The sequence below is a fragment of the Danio aesculapii genome, chromosome 2 (assembly GCF_903798145.1).
Source record: "Danio aesculapii chromosome 2, fDanAes4.1, whole genome shotgun sequence".
NCBI classification, from domain to species: Eukaryota; Metazoa; Chordata; class Actinopteri; order Cypriniformes; family Danionidae; genus Danio; species Danio aesculapii.
In genome coordinates this window covers 37,980,409-38,003,139 of record NC_079436.1, presented here as the reverse complement: position 1 = coordinate 38,003,139, position 22,731 = coordinate 37,980,409, and the positions used below count along the sequence as shown (strand labels likewise).

The 22,731-nt window shown below is 38.9% G+C and overlaps 1 protein-coding gene and 1 long non-coding RNA gene across 2 annotated transcripts in view; both read left to right on the top strand.

Annotated features, from left to right (window-relative positions):
* The first annotated feature begins 5,323 nt into the window (after positions 1-5,323).
* Positions 5,324-7,827, top strand: LOC130246161 (uncharacterized). Its single transcript, XR_008839394.1, has 3 exons — positions 5,324-5,414; positions 5,614-5,666; positions 7,788-7,827. It is a non-coding gene; the product is annotated as an uncharacterized LOC130246161 (long non-coding RNA).
* Positions 7,828-7,934: 107 nt separating this feature from the next.
* The window catches only part of LOC130246141 (paramyosin-like), a 28,573-nt gene continuing 13,776 nt past the window's right edge, over positions 7,935-22,731 (top strand). Inside the window, exons 1-19 of the mRNA XM_056479036.1 lie at positions 7,935-7,940; positions 8,029-8,103; positions 8,204-8,275; positions 9,557-9,640; positions 9,725-9,811; positions 9,932-9,988; positions 10,070-10,135; positions 12,014-12,100; positions 12,178-12,267; positions 12,388-12,474; positions 12,567-12,644; positions 12,755-12,844; positions 12,954-13,016; positions 13,312-13,374; positions 13,483-13,542; positions 13,628-13,702; positions 13,854-13,940; positions 14,028-14,105; positions 14,183-14,245. Of these exons, the coding sequence (XP_056335011.1) occupies positions 8,052-8,103; positions 8,204-8,275; positions 9,557-9,640; positions 9,725-9,811; positions 9,932-9,988; positions 10,070-10,135; positions 12,014-12,100; positions 12,178-12,267; positions 12,388-12,474; positions 12,567-12,644; positions 12,755-12,844; positions 12,954-13,016; positions 13,312-13,374; positions 13,483-13,542; positions 13,628-13,702; positions 13,854-13,940; positions 14,028-14,105; positions 14,183-14,245 (1,339 nt within the window). The 5' untranslated portion in view covers positions 7,935-7,940; positions 8,029-8,051. The remainder of the gene's footprint in view (positions 7,941-8,028; positions 8,104-8,203; positions 8,276-9,556; positions 9,641-9,724; positions 9,812-9,931; positions 9,989-10,069; positions 10,136-12,013; positions 12,101-12,177; positions 12,268-12,387; positions 12,475-12,566; positions 12,645-12,754; positions 12,845-12,953; positions 13,017-13,311; positions 13,375-13,482; positions 13,543-13,627; positions 13,703-13,853; positions 13,941-14,027; positions 14,106-14,182; positions 14,246-22,731) is intronic.

The following is a 22,731-nucleotide window of genomic DNA, read 5'->3' as shown; positions in this document are numbered from 1 at the left end:
TAATAGCTTGCGTATGGAAAATCCAGGACCTTGTTAAAACATTTCAAACATTTGTTGTGCTGTAAAGCATTAAGTATGCTATACGACTTGTACAGCATCCTAAACTGTTCCCTTTAAATGTGTACACTAACCATTCAGATAAACGTGACTATAATAATAGAAACCATAGCAAGCTATAATGGTTTCAACAATAAAAACATTATAAACCCTCAAATTAAAAAACAAAACTATTAAAACAAGCCATTATTGTTTTCAGTGTGTTTTGGTAGGCAATCCTTTATGATTTGTTTATTGACCCAACATATGCATCAACCATCTTAACCATTGAAACCAGTTAAATTCTGTTTATCATTATTAATATTTAGTCATTTTGATTTTCTCGTTTGAATTATTCTTTTTCAAAAGGATTTTTCCACTTTTATTGACAGATGAAGAGAGAAGAGCTGCATCCAATATCCTGTTCTGTATCCTGAATGTAATCCTTTTTTTTTGGAAACTTTTTGTAATATAGTAGTTATCCAGGTACCTTTCACCTTCTCTTTTTCAGATACTAAGGGTCTGTTTCAGTACCACAGTTGCAATTATTGCACCTGGCCCCTTGTAAGCAGTTACATTCAGTGATGGAAGGAGTACTGAAAAATCATCCTCAAGTAAAAGTACCATTGCTCGCCCAAAAATGTAATGCGAGTAGAGTAAAAGTATCTGTTGTAAATATTACTGAAATGATGAGTAAAAATTAGCTCTTTTAAAAGTACTCAAGATTAATGATTATTGAGTATTACGCTGTTAAATGTCGATGCGTTTACATGTAATTTGTGCAGGGATGTGTAAACATAAATTCTGAAGTGCATTTAGTTATTGTTTAATGCTATAGTATACAGTAAGCATCAGTTATCTGACTGTGAAATGCAGTCTTTGGCTCAATGAATGTAAATTTTAAGGACTTTTTTGGACACTTTAAATGCTTCCAAATGGTTTGCTGCATTCATAAAGTGCCCATGTCTTGAGGTAGTTCAGTATGATGCTATTTGCCTATTAGGTGCAATTTTAATAGACGAAAAATTGAAATTAAAAAAATAAAGTAGTGACTGCAGGTTAAAAGAAAGTAGTAGAGTAAAAGTACCGATACTGCACTAAAAATGTACTCAATGTAAAGTAATAATACACATTTTAGTAACGCATACAATGTTTTGTCTGTTTTGTGTACATTTTATAAACTACTCAGTTACTGTAATTTCAGTATTTGTAATCACTGCTTACATTTAAATATTTTCTGTATTTGGCTTTTGATTAAGTTGCAGAAAAAACCGAGACACTGGCCCTACAACAAAACAACTTCCCAATTATTGCTAATTACTATACTTTTTTACTTGAATTTATTATTATGGTGCACCAGAGGTTCTTGCAGCAATGACTTTTTTGTGCACTCTACTATTCTTCTTCATTCTACTTTAATGCCACACTGCAGAGTTAGATGTTACCACTATTACAAAATTTAAAAACCAAAGTCCAAAGCATCATTTTATCACTGTTATTTTTATTCACATAGCCATTTTCCAGTCACTTTATTTTAGGTGTTTTAAGGTGCACAGTACTCACCATTTGATATGAATCTACCAAAGGTTAGTGTTGTAATAATAATAAATAAATAGTTAATACTTGTTATTAATAATAATTAATGAATAATGAACATTATTCTGTCAAACCCCTCAATGCAGATGTGAAAAGTTTATCAGATCAATTCAATTCAATTCAATTCAATTCAATTCAATTTAGATCACACTCAACAAGACTTAAAGGTGTCATTAAATAAAAATAAAAAAAAAAGCAATATAATAGCTGAATAATAAGATTTTGGACATGGAAATGACATACTATGAGACTTAAATACCATTGTTTTCTCTTTCTCCCATAAATCCCACTAAAAAACAGAATAATCAGAATAATACACAGACTCTGACGTTACTCACAGGATCATGAATATATACTATCCAGCAGTGTTTGATTGGCCACAACATTTCCTAGTGAGCTCACAACAATTATAATATTTCCCCTTATTTTCTAAGTTTAACAAAAATTATTACATTTCATATGTATGTGGGATTCTTATTTTGAAAACTGGTCAGGCATTAGCTCTGGGGTAATGCAGTGAAACAGCATCTTATCTGTTTTACAGCTTGTCTGAACGCAAAATTCTGGATAGACAGATGATACATTTATTCAGCACCATGTTGTTTAACTGTATCTTTTGTTAGGTTAATGTGTATATTTTGAATTTTTTTGTGTATGATTTTTATGAGGCAACCAACACATAATTGCAAAAAGATTAATTTTAATTTTTTTTTTATTAAATCTTAATTTTAAAGATTAATATGTAATATATTATATATTATAGTGTTTGAGTATTAAAGACATGATTTGCGGGAGCCAAAGAAATACAAAGAGAGCTCATTATTATTCACAGCTCTTAACTTAATAAAGTAAAAACTTTATTGTTTGAATTAGATTAGATTAAACTTTATTGTCATTACACATTACACAAGTACAAGGCAATGAAAAGCAGTTTAGGTCTAACCGGGAGTGCAATAGCTGCAAGTGCAGAAAAACTATGGGTGATATTTACAGATAGATGTACTATGAACATTATATACAGGTTATATTGACTATGAACAGAGATTTACAATAGATGAATATATGTACAGGTTGCTATTAATAATCAGAGGTATGCAGCTAGATATGAACATAATTAAAATAAATAAATAAATAAATATATATATATGTGTGTGTGTGTGTGTGTATATGTACCATGGATATGTGCAATTCAAGATGAATTAATGCAATGTAGTGCAATGAATATGTGTAATTTTAATCAAATATTAAATAATAAATAATGCAGTGTTTATGGGTAGTGTTAGTTATGAGGAGAGTGTGGGGGTGTATGAGGGGAGGCAAAAGAGTCAGTGGGGGGCAGAGTTCAAAAAGTGGACCGCTTTTGGGACAAAGCTGTTCCTCAGTCTGCTGAGATCCTGCTGAGGATGAGAGAAGTCTTTAAGAATACTCTGTGCTTGACTCAGACAGTGTTTCTTCTGAATGTCCTCAATGGCTATTAGTGGGGTCCCTGTGATTGTGTTAGGCAGTTTTTTACAACCCGCTGCAGTGCCTTACGCTCAACAACGGAGCAGCTTCTATACCAGACTGTGATGCAGTTGGTGAGGATGCTCACTATTTATGCAGCGGTAGACGTTCAACAAGCCGGCTGAAGACAGCTGGTTCTTCTTGAGTTCCCTTAAGAAAAAGATGCGCTGGTGAGCCTTCTTGACCAGGTTGGAGGTGTTGGTGGTCCAGGACAGGTTCTTTGAGATGTGGGTCCCCAGAAAGGATGAGACAGGCTCAACGGCCATCCCACTGATGTAAACACTTATGCAATGGTATTATTTAATTTATTTTCCACTTGTTGTTGCCAATTTGTTATAAAGCTCGCATTGCAACATTAATAATATGAATTATTTAGAATCCATTTATGATAATAAAACTGAGTAGAGTTTATACTTAAACAATATAATATGACTCTTAGTGTTATCAGCCAACATCAACGATTTCTTCCAACTCTTGATGCATTTGCATTACAAATAAAAGTGACCATGTCATTGACATTTGCCACATACAAAAACCACTATGTTATCACCAAGCTCCGGGCTGGGTGTGCCTCATAAACATATTTTCCTCTTGTGCAATGTATAATTTTTTTCTGCTGTAAAAGATCACTGTCAGTGTACTACAGTGAGGTGACAGTTGTAAATCGAAGGTACAGTGTAAAAGAGTGATTAGCAGTATATCTTCTGAAGTCCAAACTTTGTCTCATACATCATACACTGTAAAACCAAAAATGCTGGGTTCCACACAATACCTTCATGTTGTCCCCACACCAATCGATTAAGTTAACTTGATTATTTTTTTTACAAATTTAAGTGGATTGAACATAAAAAGCCAAAAAAGGAATTGGGTTGTTTCAACTTATTTTAAATAAGTAGTTTGAACAAGCAGCTAAAGTCATTTTACTTCTGTACATACAGTAAAAATTCCGTGAGATTCTTCCAAAGATATCTCAATCCAAATACAAAAAAACAACAACAACAAAAAAATAAAAGAAAAAAAAAACAGTTTTTCACAAATGGCAAAAAATAAATAAATTTAGGAAAATAATTACGTGCGCTTTAAATGCACAGAGCCAGATTACTAACCAGGTTAGATGGGAGTTGAATGTTTTGTGAGCAATCTACTCACAATGTACAAATTAAAAAACACATACATACATATACACTACTGGTCAAAAGTTTGGGGTCAGGTTTTTTTTTTTTTTCATGTTTTTTTTTTTTTTTATAAAATAAGGTTGTTCATCAAGACGGCATTTATTAAATGTAAAAAAAATTATTGTTAAATACTTTTTTATTATATATTTATTTATTATTTATTGTATGTAGTTTCAAATAAAATGATGACTCCAGTCATTATTGCTTTTATTGCTATTACCATTAATAATAATAATATTGTTATTATTAATAATAATAATAATAATAATTAAAGTGATTTCTGAAGGATCATGTTATTCTGAAGACCAGAGTAATGAAGCTGAAAATTCATCTTTAAAATCACTGGAATAAATTATTAAATTAAATTATAAGCTACTTTTAAATAGTTATTTTATAGTGCAAAAACATTTCACAATTTTACAATTTGTACTGTATTTTTGATGAAATAAATGCAGCTTTGGTGAGCAGGAGAAGCTTATATTAAAACATTAAATATCCTACTGATCCCAAACTTTTGACCAGTGTATATGTTCTCTAAGATCTCTTGCAAATACACATGCAATAAAGTCAGCCTAAAAAATCACTGTATCCACACCTTCAGTCATTTCTGACGTTATAAAAGATTTTATATAAATTCCTAACAATAATTTAAATATATATATACTGTTTATTAAGCAACAAGAGCAAGATGAAATTAAACAGCTTAACATTTCTGGCCAGCATTTTAATTCTGCTGTTTTATTTACAAATGAATATGATTTTCATAAGCTACAGTGCAAATGTCAAAGGCTAAAAACATTTCTATCAGTTGTCCCACATCTCGTCACTCTAGCTTTGGTCATTCTTCTGTCCAGTCTTTTTTATTTCGATCATATAAGGAGTTAATGAGAAGAGCTTTGCTAGTTAAGTGTGTTCTTCTGCTAACAGAGGTGAAAGTTGGGTAATAACGGGCCGATTTGCTTGTCATATATAAAGCACACAAGCATGTCATGAGCTCCAGTGTTACTGTGAGGTTTGTTTCACACACAGTAATGGGGAGGAAAGAGAAACTCCTGATTTGTTTCTTCTTAATGTCAGTTTATCTGCTGACACCTGGAAAATGTGGTAAGATTAGCTTCTTTTTAATGAGAGGAGTGATGGATTTATGTTTTATTTAGATTTATGTATAACAAATCTACAGAAACATTTTTTTTCTGTATATATCATTTTTGCATTTGTACATTATTATTTTTTTAATAAAAGTGTGTATATTTGACATGCTGAGCCAACATTGTCTCTCAAGGACAAATACACTTTTTTAAAGGTCCTGTAAATGCAGCTGCAGACTGGAGCGATGGACAAGATCCAGCATTTATGGTAGGTTTATTTTTATTTATTTTTTTACATACAGTGCTCGGCATATGAGTACAGCCCATTTTGAAACTGAATATTTTGATTCATTTCTCAGTGAATATGGGTAAAATATTGGTGCATTTGAACAAAACAGATTTATTTAACAGATATGTATATTAAAATCATATTTTAGTCACAGAACATATTTAGAAATTGAAAGATAATACAATTAAATTCAAGCAAAATATTGCAAAAAATACAAACTACAACATTTTAACAAAATTGTATATATATTTTGTTTTTACAAAAAAATTACATTTTACTATTTTTTGTATTTAATATTTTTCTATAACATAAATTTGGGTGTACTAGTTTTTGAACCATTATCATAAGTTTTTGGCAGATTTGGCTTCAGTACTGACTAATCTAATGTATATGCACAAATATAATATTGTAAAGCTTCCTATAGAAAATATTCATTTAAATGAGAGATTTGTGCGGGGTGTACTTATATATGCAGAGCACTGCATGACTACCTGCAGTATGATTTCTAATGTAGTTAGTTATTTAGTCTATACTGCAACATTACTGTTTGGTGCAATTTTTAAATGTCTTAACCTAACCTATATGTTTGTTCCAAAATTCAGTAAAAATAACAGTAATAATGTGAAATATTTTCACAATTTAATAGCATTTTTCTATTTGAATATTTTTTTTATGTTAATTATTCCTGTGATGGCCATTACTTCAGTCTTCAGTGGTGCTTGACTATTTAGAAATCATACAAATTTGGTGTTAAAATACTCAATTGTATTATTCATAAACGTTGAAAATGTTATTCTAGTATTCTTGGAAAAACAACAGCATTCGTCCATCTTTTGTAATAATACAAATCGTCACCTTGGAATTATAAGGTTCTAATGATTTTGAGATATTGAGCTTCAAAGATTTTGCATTCCATATAGCCAACAATATATGTGTAACAGTTCTCGTTCATACATTAACATGACAGAAAGCCTAAATGTACTCTAAATGTAAATGATCAAAATTCAATTAAATTTAAAAATTGAGGTAAACAAAACAGGGCAAATGCAGATACGCATCTCATTCTAAAAAGTCATTTTCTGTCTGGAATTATAAGGTTCTATCTGGCTGATCATTAATTGAAACAATACTTTTCAAGAAATTCAATCAGTCTGCTTATTCATTTAATTAAAAAAAAATAAAAAATGGTATTGTAACGATATTCTGATGTTTGAGAAACTTACATTTTTGCTTTCTATAACATTCATTTAATGTTTTTGGATGAATATATTTTTTCTTGTTCAAATTAATTAAGGCTGTGCCAAATATTTTGTTCAGTGGAGATGGTCATTTTATGTAATTAATATGGTCATATTTATTGAATTATTTGCTTTATTTGAATTATTGAATTATATTTATTGAATTATATGCACCATGAATTATTTAAGTATTTGCCCTTAATATCAAATTTAAAGACATTAAAATAAAACAGACAATGATCAAATGAGTTGTTTGACAAAGTTTAATAAACATTGAAAAATGTTTCACTGACTATATATACACAAATAAAAAAAATCACATTTAATATATTATTAGTTTTTTAATAATTGTTTGTTTTTCAACAATTTAAAATTGAACAATTCATCTCAAAAAATGTCAAAAAATGCTTCTAAATGATCACATTCACACACACATCTTTTCAGTTTCAGGTTTCTTCTCAATTTTGTGTGGTGTGGCATTATTTAGTCGACTCTGATTTTGTGTTTCTTTCTGGTCTTTCCCGCTGTCAATGGAGCAATCTGGTGAAGTGACAAAGAAAACTGATTCTGATTGGTCCTCGTGCATGCATTCGAAATGCTGATTGGCTCACAGAAAGAACTTTATAGAGCCAAGCTAGAGTTTGACTTTGTAGATAAAACCTTTTTTGTTTTTTAAATAAAAAGTCTTAAAATTTATAAAAACATCCCATAACGTAAATAAGTTGTCATTTAATAAGAATATGTGAATAACTTAATTTTGACAAAAAATGTCAGATAGAACCTTATAATTTTAAGGTGACCAAATGTCAAATATATTTTTATTTACATTTTAGGTTAAAATGAATTATTTTTTGCATTTTAGGCAAGGGATTCCACAAAAGACAAAAGAGCCACAGAGGTACATTTATGATTTTTAGGTTATCTTTTAGTGATTTTGCGTTTTAATTAATAATACTATTTAAAATTGACTGTTCATTTTTATACCATTTACATGATCTTTCTAAGGACTGTTCTGGTATGTGAATTATGTTTATTATAATATTTGTTTTAGATTTTTTTTTATTTCAACTTATATCTGCAGTAGATCATTTGTTCTTTTTTAGGCCTCCAGAAAGATCTTGATGAGATGAAGGTTAAATGTATGGATTTTTACAAAGAAGCAAAAGATAATATTATCAGTGAGTCCACAAATCTTCAATCTACACACATCTCAGAGTATAAAATCTTACCGTTACGATAGTTTTTGTCATAATTATAAAATGGTGGAAATGTTTGCAGGTCTTAAAATCCAGTTGGATGAGCTTTATGATGAAGTCAGCTCCTCAAATAGTCCAGGATCCACCAAGGATGGTATGTGATTATCGACAGCTGTATTATAAATAATTCTATAATTTCAGCAAATGAAATAATTTTTGGTGACAAATCATATTTTGACACATATTTTGTGGAAATACTTTGAAACTCTTCAAAAAACACTCTGGGCTAATTTACTATTTGCTAACGTCTGCTAAAATCAAAATAATCAGCTCTCAGAACATAGTAAGCATAGTAAGTATATTTATACACGTGCTCTATAATCTGCTGTTTTACTTCACAGAACTCCATTAAAAAGCCAGAATTTTTTAGCACAGGCCTATCTAAATGGTTGATGCTGCCAACTGATGAGCAACAGTAAAAATTTTACATTTTACCTCTTCCCAACAGGGAAAACCACCAACAATCAAGAATGCATGATTATATAGTGTCAAGGCTTTGAGATAAAAAATGTCATTATAATGGAAGTCAATGGGGAAAAAACAGCCACTAACATATCAAAAGGGTAGACACTTTGAACAGACTTGTCAACACTTGTGTATTGTTCAAATTGACTACCCTTTCGTTATGTTCGGGGCTGTTTTTGCCCCATTAACTTCCACTATAATGACATTTTTTCATTGCAAAGCCATGACACTCATGCTTTCTTGGTTGTTAGTGATTTTCCTTGTTGTGAGGAGGTAAAAGGTCATCAGTTTGCACCAATAAACCTTTAAATAGGCCTGTGCAAAAAAGGTTTTTGTTTTTTTTATGGCGTTCTATGGAGTTAAACAGCTAATTATATTGCACGTACATAAATACACTTATTATGTTCTTGGAGATGAGGTGCTTATTTTGATTTTCTCAGACATATCAAGGTAAAATGTCTCTAGCACTATAATTAAAAAATGTCATAATGAAAGTCAGTAGGGCAAAAACAGCCAACAACATAATGAAAAGTTGGCAAATTTGAACAGTAAACAAGGGTTAAATGTGCTATAGCATTCATTTTTGAATTGACATGACCCAAATTTGGTGGAATATTGCACTACAAAGAGCAATACTGGTAGGAACTTGTGTATAACTTGGTAAATGACCACAGAAAAATCCACTTCATGAGGGGGAGTTCTTTGCCTTCACGTTGTAGAGTCAATGCCACAGTGCCAATGTGTTGATTATCCCTTACTTGTTGAACACCAATCGATCAAACAGCATAAATAATTTTAACAGATCATAGGATATAATTGATTTTGTAACATGTTGTAAAGGATTATTGAAATAAAACCACACTTTTCACCTCTGTTTCACGACTTTCACCTCTGTGTTCCACCCTTTCAGTCTTAAAGATTCTTCAGAAATTCGTCGAACTGCAAGAGATTGAAGTGATAATGAAAACTGGAAAAGACGACACAAATATTGAAGGTGTGTTAAAACAATATTGTTTTATCACTCAATTGAAATTCTCAACATATTCACACTGTTAATTGTAAAAAAAAAAATTAACAGGACTGGTAAAGCGTGAAATGGAAGCAGAGAAAGACTTAGCAGAGATGACGAGAGCATTTTCAAGTGTTGAACTGTTGAATCACACAGGTAGAGTTACACCAGTTTGACTGCAGCAATATCATACTGACACTGCATTTTCAACCATTGCTCAATTCTCAAACAGAGGAACTTGAACTACATGTTTGTTCATTTCTTTGTGTTATCTAGTTTCAAAGAGAAGTGCTGACACCTTTAAGAGTGAAGCAATATCGATTGCTCTTAATGGTGTGTAGAATGAAAATGTGAGCAAGTGTTACCTTACAATAAGTTTTGAAAATGCATGTAATATTAGTTTGTTATCTACAGAATTCAAGAAATACTTAGAAGACAGACTCAGAAAACCAGGGGAACGAGGTGGCATTGCAGACCAGGGTGAGTTGAATAATATCAGTGCATTAGAAATAACTTTATGTAGATGGAATGGAATTATCTGTATAATGCGGAATGTCAGGAACTTTAGGAAATGATGGATAAGTAAAAGAATAGTAGTGCTCTACACTTAATCTACGAACATTAAACAGTAAAAGTTTAACTGTTTAACTACTCCACCAAGAAAAACTCAACTCCTAATGTCGCAAGTTAACACACTCAGTGTATTTTTTTTCAACACATCCCATAATTTCTAAAATATCAGCCTCTACCAAATGGTTGATATGTCGGTTTTTGGTAAAAGTACCGAAATTAATAAATTTACTATGAAAAATCTGAAAATATGAAGTGAAAGACCAAATAATTAAAATAATCAAAATAAAACATTTTTGAACACTAAATCACCTTTATTTTGCCTTTAAGTATGCCATAAAATATTTCATATTCTCATTTAACATGTTTCCTTGTTTATATATATATATATATATATATATATATATATATATATATATATATATATATATATATATATATATATATATATATATATATATATATATATATATATATATATATAATAAAACCAAAATCAAGTGAAGTAGTGCAACAGGATTATGTTTGTTTGATTTTATTTTTATTTTTTTTTAAACCAACAATGCTGTGTGTGTAAATCATTATTTAAAACAGTCATTCTAAAAATGAATTTAACAGTAATTATTTAAAACAGTCAGAACATGGTCAACCATTTGGTAGAGCGTTCAGTCAAAGGGTTAAGCAATGGGGCGGCATGGTGGCTCAGTGGTTAGCACTGTTGCCTCACAGCAAGAAGGTCACTGTTTCGAGTCCAGGCTGGGCCTGTTGGCATTTCTGTGTGGAGTATGCATGTTGTCCCCATGTTTGTGTGGGTTTCCTCCAGGTGCTCCGGTTCCCCCACAGTCCAAAGACATGCGCTATAACTGAATTGGGTAAACAAAATTGGCCATATTGTATAAGTGTGTGCGTTTCCCAGCACTGGGTTGCAGCTGAAGGAGTCAGATAAATAAGGGACTAAGCCGAAGGAAAATGAATAAATGAGTCTACATGCCTATCTGAATGAATGCTATGTAAATGTACATGTACAAGTAAATATAAAAAGCTTAATTATAAGAAACTGTTAGGAAACTATATTACTTTTATAGTTCTCTAAGTAAGAAATATAATAATAATACCTTTATTTTAAAGAAACAAATACATGATATAATATCTTCCATGTTTTAACTAATAATGTTAAACATGTTTCATAGGGTGGTTAAAAATATTTTTGTTTATTTTGTTAATAAACCTTTGTTAAGTGAAATAAGTCAGTTAATTGGACATACAAAAAATGAATTCAACCATTAAAATTGAATCCAGAAAAATCACAAATTGAGAAAGTGTATTTAGAAATATTATAAGTACTGAAGTATTATAAACTAATTTCGAGAGGCTGGTCTCTCATCCATAATCAGCGATAGTCCAATCAGATTGATCCAAGCTACAATAAATAGACCAATTTCACCCTACTTATTGTATTTTAGTTTTGAAGAATCCCCCTTGCACCCCATCTCCTCGTTTTCCTCCTTTACCAGAGGGAGCTCTCAAGACCTACCTGATCTCGGACCCCCTTTATGCTAAATGACCAGGCGGGAACCCTTGCCGCAATTATCTCTGAGCTCAGGGTTCTCTCCCAGGACAGCATGCCAAACCTGCAAATAGCATCAAGCAATATCTAAGTGTGAACTCTTGAAAATAAAATAAAACTGATTTCCTAGACGCATGTTTTACTAATGATTAAATGCAAAAAAAAATTAAATATTGATTATTTTCCACAATAAATGAAGATACAGTTTGTTCTGTTTTTAGTGCTGCAGATTGTAAAATTGCAGATTGAAGCAATGGACCTACAGACACGTCTTGCTAGTAAATATAAGACACAAGCGCAGATTGATGGTGAGTGTTCATTATTTAATGTTGAGTTGTAGGATGATCTGGATTGTTTTGTATTCATCTCCTTGAATGTTTTACAGTAATTACAAACAAGCTAGAATACAAAAAAGGCCTTGTATCCGATCTGAAAGAGGAGAGAGAAGAAATGACAGGAAACATACAAAATATTGGTACGTTGTTCAGTGTTTGCTTTTAGCTTCTACCATGTTTTTTGTAACTCTAGAATAAAGGTTTAGCATCTGTGATGCATGTTATGGTACCGCTAAACTTTTGTTGTCTTACCTTCACAGACACAATCATTAAATCTCTGGATAAAGAAATACTGGGCCTGAATGCTGAATTATCAGCTCTTAAGCAAACACTTGTTCAGCTTGATGGTACTGGAATCAGACTAGCGTTTATTTACGAATAATTCAGAATTTTGTATTCAGATATGCAAATTATTCTGCCAATGATTTGTATCTTGTAGGACTGACGAAAGAATTTGATAACAAAAGAACTGAAGTAATGGACAAAATTGGCACATTGAAGGGAAAGGATGAGTTAGGTAAGTTTCTTTCATTTTAATGTACTTGATTTAATTTTCTTGGATAGAATATCATAGTTTGTATCATTGTTTTTGACTCATCAGTACTGTTAAAATGATTTTGATTTTAGTTTCTAGAATTCTTACGCTCCAGTTTGGATTTATGGAGGCACTGATTAATGCACAAGGACAAATTAAAGCAGATGAATTTAAGATCAATGGTAAGAATTAATTCATTTTTATTTGCAGATGTTATCTTTTCATTTATTTTATTTATTTTTATTTTATTTCTCAATTAAGCATCTTTAATTAGTTGAATGTTTGCCTCAGATGTCCAGAAAGAGCTTGAAAAGGAACAGGAAAGGACACTTTATTTTCAATCTGACAATGAAAGTAAGATCTATAGTCTCTCTATTTTACTTCCAATACAAACAAATGCAACATGAATGTTTCTATGGGATTGAAACAGCTTATTGATGGGAAAAAAAACACTTTTCTATAAATGTTACTATAAAATTACATGTGCATTTTGGCAAATGTGTTGTATGACAGAGAAAAATTCTAAGCTGTTTGTCAAATAAGCCAACAATAAGTACTGTCTACGTTATGTAATAGCAATCAATGCTAGGTCTGTCATTTATTCCAAACCAACTTATTCATGAGTTATCTGTTATGTTTTTACACCAAGATTTACGTGGAAAGCTGAATGCCCAGACAGAACAATGCAATGACGTGATGGATATGTATCAGAGTGAGACATATCACTCTACTTATCATCAATAATATTGACACCATATAAAAGATTTTTCCTTGAAAGGAATAAGAGTAATATTCTTTTGATTATTGTTATCTTTTTCAGAAACAGAAGCTGAACTGGAAACTGCAGTAAAGGAAATAACAGATTCAACCTCAAAGAAAGGCATGTTGAGTTTAAAACTAACTAAATATATTCATTCACAGATGGATTTGTTTACCTTAAAATTGTTTAATTTAATATTCCACAGCTGTCCAGATTATTTTGCTGGGCTATGAAATAGATCAAATAACAAAAGACATAAAAACATCTCCATCTAATGACGGTATGTTTTTCTGAAAATCTTTTGTACATTAAAATAAGTCCTTAGTATGAAAATGCAAAAATGTATTGTCCTGTACTGATTTTAATAGTGATGGTATTTAGCAGGTGTACATAACTATAGTATTTGTTGTACTTTTATACACTTATAACAGACTTAAAGCGAAGACGGGATGAAAAACTCAAAGAAATGAATGCGTTAAAGAAGGAACTTGAGAAAAGTGAACCTAACTCTGGGAAAAGTATGTCTGCTTTCTCTTTCTTTTTAATACCTGCCATAAGTGTTAATGTTTATTTACTCACATTTAAGTATGACGATTTTTTATCAGTTCTTAGAGTTATAACGCAGATGGAGGAAATCTGGAAACTGCAGAGCGAAGATCCAGATAACTTACAAAAAATCAGCAGTGAGTAGTTAATGCAGTAGGTTTACAAATGGAGACAATAAAAATTAGGTTTCAGTTCAAATTCTGTTTGGTTTCAGGTCTGCAGAAGAATCTCCTGAATTTAATTGCAGAATTAGATGATAAAATGCCTTCAAAACCAAGTGAGTGGAGAATTGGGGTCCATTTTTGTTTGTTACTGTATGTTTACATTCGTATACCTGTAGTGAGGTAAATAATTACACTTTCAAATGAGCAATATATTAATTTAAAGAGGTGAATTTTTAACAGAGACTCCTTCTGACTGGATCATTTGAATCGGTGTGTTGTTAACTCTACACTCACTGTAAAAGGATCATTTAAATCTTACAGTTTAAACTGAAGATTCACTCTGACTGAATCAATTGAATCAGTAACTGGAGACTCCTTCTGACAGGTGAATTTAAATCAGTTAATTGTTAAGTGAAGATTCATTCTGAATTAAATCAGAGAATCCTTAATTTAAGACTCACTCTGAGCATATAATGTGATCCTGTGAGTTGGTTACTTAAAACTTGCTCTGACTGGGTCATTTAAATCAGTACAATTTTAAATGAAGATTCACTCTTAACAGGATCAGTTGAATCAAGCAGTAACTGGAGACTCGCTTTGACTGTATAAATTAAATCAGTAAATTAGTAACTGAAGATTCATTATGACTGGATCTATTGAATCAGTGAATCAGTAACTGGAGACTCACTGATCGTATAATTTGATTCTATGAGTTATTTACTGAAAACTTGGTCTGACTTGGTTATTTGAATCAGTAAATTATTAACTGAAGATTCACCCTGACTGGATCAGTTGAATCAGCCAATCAGTAACTGAAGATGATCACTGAACGGATCATTTAAATCAGTACATCATTAACTGAAAATTCACTCTGACTCGATCAATTTATTCAGTAAGCCATTACCTTAAGACTTACTTTGAGCATATCATTTGATTCTGTGAGTTGTCTACTGAAAACTTGCTCTGACTGGATCATTTGAATCAGTAACTGGAATCTTTTAACTGAAGGCTCACTTTGACTGGATCAATTGAACCAGTGAATCTTTACCTTAAGACTCACTCTGAGTGTATCATCTGATTGTGTGAGTTGTTTACTGAATACTTGCTCTGACTGGATCATTTGAATCAGTCACTGGAGTCTTTCTCTGGCAGATCATTTAATGTCATTAGATGGAGATTCACTTGGACTGGATAATTTGAATCACTGAATTGTTAGCTACAGACTAGTGGTGTAAATTTGACATCTGGTTCCCCTTCGGATGGGGAACTCCAATGCTATGTGGAAACTTCCACTATGGGGATTTCGTCAGAATCCAATCATCTGAAAGAGTATAAAAACGGGCCAATGAAATGCCAATGAGTTGGCAGCGTCAGCGTGCACAGCTGGCGTCAATGACAATCAGTCATGCTATAAAGACGCAGCCAGTGCCATGCTCGACATCCTTTCGCTTTCAGAGCCTTTCACGAAGCTTCTGAGAGAGTCTTTGAGGGTATCTCCAACCTGTGTCTACAGAGAGAGATCGAGAAGCAGCTTCTCCCGGTCCAGAGCGCGTATACGCAGTGGCAGATGGTCGAGCTGGGTATTTCTCCCTTGCCTGGCGTCCTTTGGGTCCGGTCCTCCAAGAGCGGTTTGTATATAGGAAAAAAGCTTTCCTAAAAGAGCAACACGGTCGTGCAGCGCGTCTTTTTCAAGACGTCACTCCGACCGTGCGTTTCTGGATGCGGTGGTTTCCTATCCCCGGATGATGGGCACGAGCACAGCGTTTCATGTCTGGGGGTCCAGCATGTTAATGCGGTGCTCGCGGGCAGTGCATGCCATCACTGATGTCATGTCTGTTGCGCAGTTAAGATCGCGGCTCGCTCTTGCAAAAGAGCCACCCACCCCAGTTGTCCCCCGCACTGCGGTTGGCACTCGGGCAGATCTGAGGGTTTCAGTGAGAGTAAATCCGCCGCCCCCGGGCCGTGGACCTCTCGCTCCTCCACGCGCTCCATCCAAGCTTCAGGTGAAGAGAAGCGCTCCGTCCTTGGATGGTCGCTCTCTCACCTGATGACACCGGGGGTCAGATGTCCATCGCTGCATCGGAGGATGGGCTGTCATTGTCTGATGAGGATGCGAGCCCGCTCGCTCCCTCCCTCCGGGGTGGAGAGCGCGGCGTTAGCATCTAAAAAGCAGACGTGATGGCCGTGCTTTCTCGGGCTGCTTCGGCCGTGGGTCTGGTGATGGTTTATCCCCCAGCCCCGCGGCCGGACCGACTAGATGGGTGTATGTGGAGGATATAAGGAGGCAAGACCTTCAAAGCCTCCCGTCCCCTTCTTCCCGGAAGTGCACAGTAAACTCACGCTGTCCTGAGGGCACTTTTTTCTGCCCGATCAGCGTGCGCTTCCATCCTCACCATCCTTGGAGGTTGGGCTGTCAAGGTCTGACGAGGATTCGAACCCGCTCGCTCCCTCCGGGACTTTGAGCGCGGCGTCGAATCCAGAAGCAGACTTTGCGGCTGTGCTTCCCCAGGCTGCTTCGGCCGTGGCTCTGGAGATGGTTTATCCCCCAGCTCCGCGGCCGGACCGATTAGAGGGGTGTGATGTGGAGGATGAGGCGAGACCTTCTAAGCCTCCCCATCCCCTTCTTCCTGGATGGGCACAGTAGGCTCACGCAGTGTGCTGCGTGCGCCTTCCCCCTCACCATGCACGCTATGGCCACCTACCAGCGCTACCAAGCGCAGGCGCTGGCCCGGCTGCGCGAGGATGGTTCTGACCCAGGACTGAGCATGCGCTCCGCACCGCAACCGACTATGCTCTTACAAAAAAAAAAAAAAAAAAGTCGGCTGTGTGTGCCCTGGGAAGGACGATGATCACATCCGTGATCCAGGAATGCCACCTCAGGCTAAACCTGGTGATGTGCGTGACGTTGACAAAGTTCGCTTTCTTAACTCACCCATATCCCAGGCTGGCCTGTTCGGCGACACTGGCGGTGAATTCGCCCAGGAATTCACGCCAGTGATAGAGCAGTCGGAGGCGATGGGCGAGGTCTCTATCGGCGGGATTGTATGACCGCTCCCCCCCGCCGAGCCATCCACATCCACTGCTTTTTCGCCGAGGACGCCCGCCCGCAGCTTTGCTTCGCCGCCCCCGCCTGCGCCTCCGGCCACGCGGCTGCGCCGAGCATCGCGCCGGCAACCAGCGTCCCCCGCCCAGGGCGCCGCTAAGTTCGGTAAAACGGACCGCGAAGCGTCCCTGAGGCGGGCCATCTGGGGAGGAGGGAATTTGCTCTTTCCCCGCTGGAGGGCGGGGCACGTTATTTAAAGGCGTAAAAAAAAAAAAAAAAAAAAAAAACGCCATCAAAATCCTCAGTGAAAGAGCACTTTTCCCCTCCTCCGGATGTGACAGCCCGAACACTGCCAGTCTGGGACGCTATGCCTTCCAGCTCGCAGGATCGGTGCATTTCGCCAATGGCTCATGGAGCACGAGAGAACGGTCTCCTTTCTCTCCACTCCCAGCCCCTCTCCTGGAGTTTGAGTGCGAGACGAGAACATCTCCTCTCCTGCTCTCCTGTGGGACCCCAGCGCTCCCCGGATGAGCCCACTCACTCCACGCTGCCCCCGCCGCTGGCACGTCAGCGATCGTGCGGGTGGGACCATTTGCGGGGGCTCTGCCTGCCTGGTTAGCGCGGGCCAGCCCATCGCAATGGCTCATCCATACGACCAGACTCGGCTATGCGATTCAGTTCGCTAAACGGCCTCCCAGGTTCACGGGCGACCAGGGTCAGTCCTGCGTCCGCCCCTGTCTTGCGAGAGGAGATTGCTGTCCTCCTGGCGAAGGATGCAATCGAGCCGGCCCTCCAGCCGAGATGGAGCGCGGGTTTTACAGCCCGCACTTCATCGTGCCCCAAAAAAAAAAAAAAAAAAAAAAAAAAAAAAGCGGTGGGCTATGGCTAATCCTATATCTGCACATTTTGAACCGCTGCCTTCACAGGCTGCGCTTCGGAATGCTTACGCAGATGCGCATCACGCGATGCGTTCGTCCTCAGGATTGGTTTGCAGCAATAGATCTGAAGGACGCGTATTTTCATATCTCCACACTTCCACGCCACCGGCAGTTTCTGCGGTTTGCGTTTGAAGGTCGAGCGTGGCAATACACGGTCCTCCCCTTCGGGCTCTCTCTGTCTCCGCGAGTTTTCACCAAGCTCGCGGGGGGTGCCCTCGCGCCCCTTCGGCTCGCCGGCATCCGCACGCTCAATTATTTCGATGACTGGCTGATTTTTAGCCCACTCTCGGGAGCAATTGATTATGCACAGAGACAAGGTGCTCCGGCACCTCCGCCCGTTGGGGTTTCAGGTCAACCGAGAAAAGAGCAAGCTCGCCCCCGTGCAGAGCATCTCCTTTCTCGGGTTGGAGCTGGACTCGATCACTATGGAGGCGCGCCTCTCACGAGAGCGCGCCGAGGTAATGCTGAACTGTCTGAGAGAGTTCGACAGGAAAAAAAGTGGTCCCCCTGAAATTATTTCAGAGGCTCCTGGGGCATATGGCATCCGTAGCCGCGGCCACGCCGCTCGGATTGCTCCATATGAGACCACTACAGCATTGGCTTCACGATCGGGTCCCCAGACGCGCATGGCACGCGGGCCCACACCGAGTGACTGTCACTGCGCTGTGTCACCGCACCCGCACCCCCTGGAAAGGACCCCTCCTTCCTACGGGCCAGTGTGCCCCTAGGTCAGGCGTCCAGGCAGGCTGTCGTTTCGGCAGATGCCTCCAGTATGGGTGGGGGGGGCCGTGTGTAGCGGGCATGCTGCTGCGGACCTGTGGAGGGGAACCCAGCTGCATTGGCATATCAACTGCCTAGAGCTGTTGGCAGTGTTTCTCGCTCTGCGCCGCTTTTTACCGGTGCTGAGGGGGCAACACGTGCTGGTCAGGACGGACAGCATGGCCGCGGTAGCGTATTCCATCCGGATGGGGGGTATACGCTCCCGCTGCATGTCTCAGCTCGCTCGCCGTCTGCTCCTCTGGAGTCATACGCGGCTGAAGTCGCTGCTTGCTATTCACACCCCGGATGGGCTCAACCGTGCGGCCAACAGGCTCTCACGGCAGCTCCTTCCCCGGGAGAATGGCGACTCCACCCCGAGTCATGCGTAAGTATGCACTCCCCCCAGTGAGCCTACTCGCGCAGTTTCTGTGCAAGGTCAGGGAGGACGAGGGGCAGGTCTTGCTAGTTGCGCCCCTGGCCCAACCGGACCTGGATATCAGAACTCTCCCTCCTCGCGACGCCCCCCCTGGCGAGTCCCTTTGAGAGAGGACCTACTCTCTCAGGGACAGGGCACCATCTGGCACCCTCGCTTAGTTCTGTGGAACCTCCACGTGGGGTCCATAAGACGCGACGAGGAAGACTTAGGTAACCTACCGGTGGCGGTGGTTAATACCATCACTCAGGCTAGTGCACCCTCTACGAGGCATGCCTACGCCCTGGAGTGGAGTCTATTCACTGAGTGGTGCGCTTCTCGCCGAGAAGACCCCCGATCTTGCCAGATCAGTGTTGTGCTTTCTTTCCTTCAGGACAGGTGGAGCGAAGGCTGTCGCGCTCCACACTGAGGGTTTACGTGGCCACCATCTCCGCTCATCAGGATGCGTGGATGGCGGCACCGTGGGGAGGCATAACCTCATCATCCAGTTCCTCAGAGGTGCGAGGCGGATGTTTCCCCCGCCCCCCTCTCATACCCTCTTGAGATCTCGCGGTAGTGCTACGAGCCTACGTGGGGATCCCTTCGAACCACTCGACTCAGTATCCTTGAGATTTCTGTCCTTGAAGACAGCTCTGCTGGTCGTGTTGGCATCGGTTAAGAGGGTTAGGTACCTGGAGGCATTTTCGGTCAGTGACTCGTGCCTAGAATTCGGGCCGGCCTACTCTCACGTTGTCCTGAGACCCCGGCCCGGCTATGTGCCCAAGGTTCCTACCACGCCGTTTAACAATCAGGTAGTGAGCCTGCAAGCGCTGCCCGCGGAGGAGGCAGACCCAGCCCTTTCATTGTTGTGTCCTGTTCGCGCTTTGCGAATATATGTGGACCACACTCAGAGCCTTAGATCCTCTGACCAGCTCTTTGTCCATTACAGTGGTCGGCAGATGGGAAGTGCCGTATCTAAACAGAGGTTGGCCCACTGGGTAGTGGATGCCATCTCCCTCGCCTTTGGGCCAGGGTGAGCCGTGTCCCCCGGGGGTGAGAGCGCACTCCATTACGGAGCATCGCATCCTCCTGGGCGTTAGCACGCGGCGCCTCTCTGACAGACATTTGTAGAGCTACGGGTTGGGTGACACCCAATACATTTGCAAGGTTACAATCTGCGAGTGGAGCCGGTTTCCTCAAGGGTATTAGGCAACCCTTGGTGATTGAGGAAACGATTCGGTTGAGGTGTCGAAACACGCTTGCTGCGCCACTCTCCCTAACCCGGAGATACGTGCGCTTTTTCAGCTTTGTCAGTTTAGTTCCCCATTTCTTTGGCGAACCCTGCAGAGTTCCTCCGAGGCCCCCAGCACCTGACTCAGCGGAGGAGTCAGGTGTTGGCCCGTTACGTTGTCGGCATGCCCGCTGGTCAGCCCGCGTTCTGGGTATAGGTGCCTGCTATGTGTGATCCCCGCTGGCGATCCCATACGTTCACACAGCCACGGTATAGTCCCCCCCTTCTAGGGCAGGCTCGTGTCTTCCCTCCCCGCTAACCATCCTTATGCTAGGACCCCCCCATCTCTGGGCTGGTCCATAGATTGTCACCAGGTCTCCCCTCTGGGTAGCAGGTGAGCTCCGCAGCGTCCTCCCTATCGGGACTGAACGCTTTCCCAACGTACTGTCGTATCAAAACCTTTTTACAGGGTTATTGCGACTCCCCGAAAAATATAACCGTTTCTGAACAGGTAAGTGAGGGCCAGGGGACACGTTGGAAGACTGTGTCTCGGGGTGTTGTAGGTGCGCTTGCTCTACTGCGTGGCACACCCTTCGCCAGGGGCGCAGTAAGGTTCTTTCGTTGTGGCGTTTTCCATAGATTTCCCCATAGTGGAAGTTTCCACATAGCATTGGAGTTCCCCATCCGAAGGGGAACGCTACGGTTACTAAAGTAACCCTTCGTTCCCCGAGGGGGGGAACGGAAATGCTATGTTCCTTCGCCACAACGATTGTCCCTTAGCTGTTGAGCGTGAAAGTCTCTTCAGCTAGAAAAGGATGTCGAGCATGGCACTGGCTGCGTCTTTATAGCATGACTGATTGTCATTGACGCCAGCTGTGCACGCTGACGCTGCCAACTCATTGGCATTTCATTGGCCCGTTTTTATACTCTTTCAGATGATTGGATTCTGACGAAATCCCCATAGTGGAAGTTTCCACATAGCATTTCCGTTCCCCCCCTCGGGGAACGAAGGGTTACTTTAGTAACCGTAGCGTTATGCGATATGATATGGATACTCTTAGCCAGTAATACAAATATTTGCTGATACTCCGCTACAGTGGAATGAACCACCTGTTTTATGTTCAACTATCTTAAATTTGCAAAAGCAATTAAGTTAACTTAATTTGTGCTGGGAATATAATAATAATAATACATTTTATTTATAACGCGCTTTTCTAAAACCCAAAGCGCTTACAAAAAAGTAAAAACAACAAAGCACAGTAAAACAATAAGTAATACAAATAACACAGTAAGAATAAAAGAGACATCACAAATTAAAAAAGTCCGAAAAAGATGAGTTTTAAGTAGCTTCCTAAAACAGTCCAATGAACCAGCATTCCTAATGTTTGTGGGAAGAGCATTCCACAGTTTGGGTGTACGGAAAGAGAATGCACTACCTCCTATGGTGCTGAGTTTGCAGCGAGGCTGAAACAACGTAGGACCTGAGGCAAAGCGTAGACAGCGAGAGGCAGAGGAAATGGACATCCAGTCACAAATGTAACCTGGAGCAGAACCATGAACCGCTTTATATGTTAAAATCAATGTCTTAAAATCAATACGAGACTTGACAGGCAGCCAGTGAAGCTGTTGGAGTACAGGAGTGATGTGAGACCGAGATGATGTATGTGTCAACAAACACGCGCTGCATAATTTTGGATGTATTGTAAAATCTTGAGAGAATTAGCTGGTAACCCTCCGAACAGAGAATTGAAAAAATCCAAGCGAGACGTGATAAAGGCATGGACAAGTCTTTCAGCGTCAGGCCTTGAGAGGAAAGGGTGTAAGCGGGCTATATTTCGAAGATGATAAAAGACCATTTTAGTTAAATGTTTAAAATGAGGCTTCAGATTAAGCTGAGAGTCAAGGAGAACACCTAGATTATGCACCTGCGGAGATGGTGATAAGACTGACCCATCAACTGTTAACTCCAGTTCACTACACCTCTTGATGTTAGAGGGAGTGCCAACCAAAAAATCTCTGTTTTTGAACTATTTAGTTTAAGATAATTATGTTGCATCCAAGCTTTAATTTCAGTTAAGCAAGCGTTAAGCCATGACATTGATGCCGATGAATTAGGAGAAGTGTTAATATAGATCTGTGTGTCATCGGCATAACAATGAGATCTAATCCCAAATTTTTGCAGGATTTGACCAAGAGGCAACATATAAATACTAAAG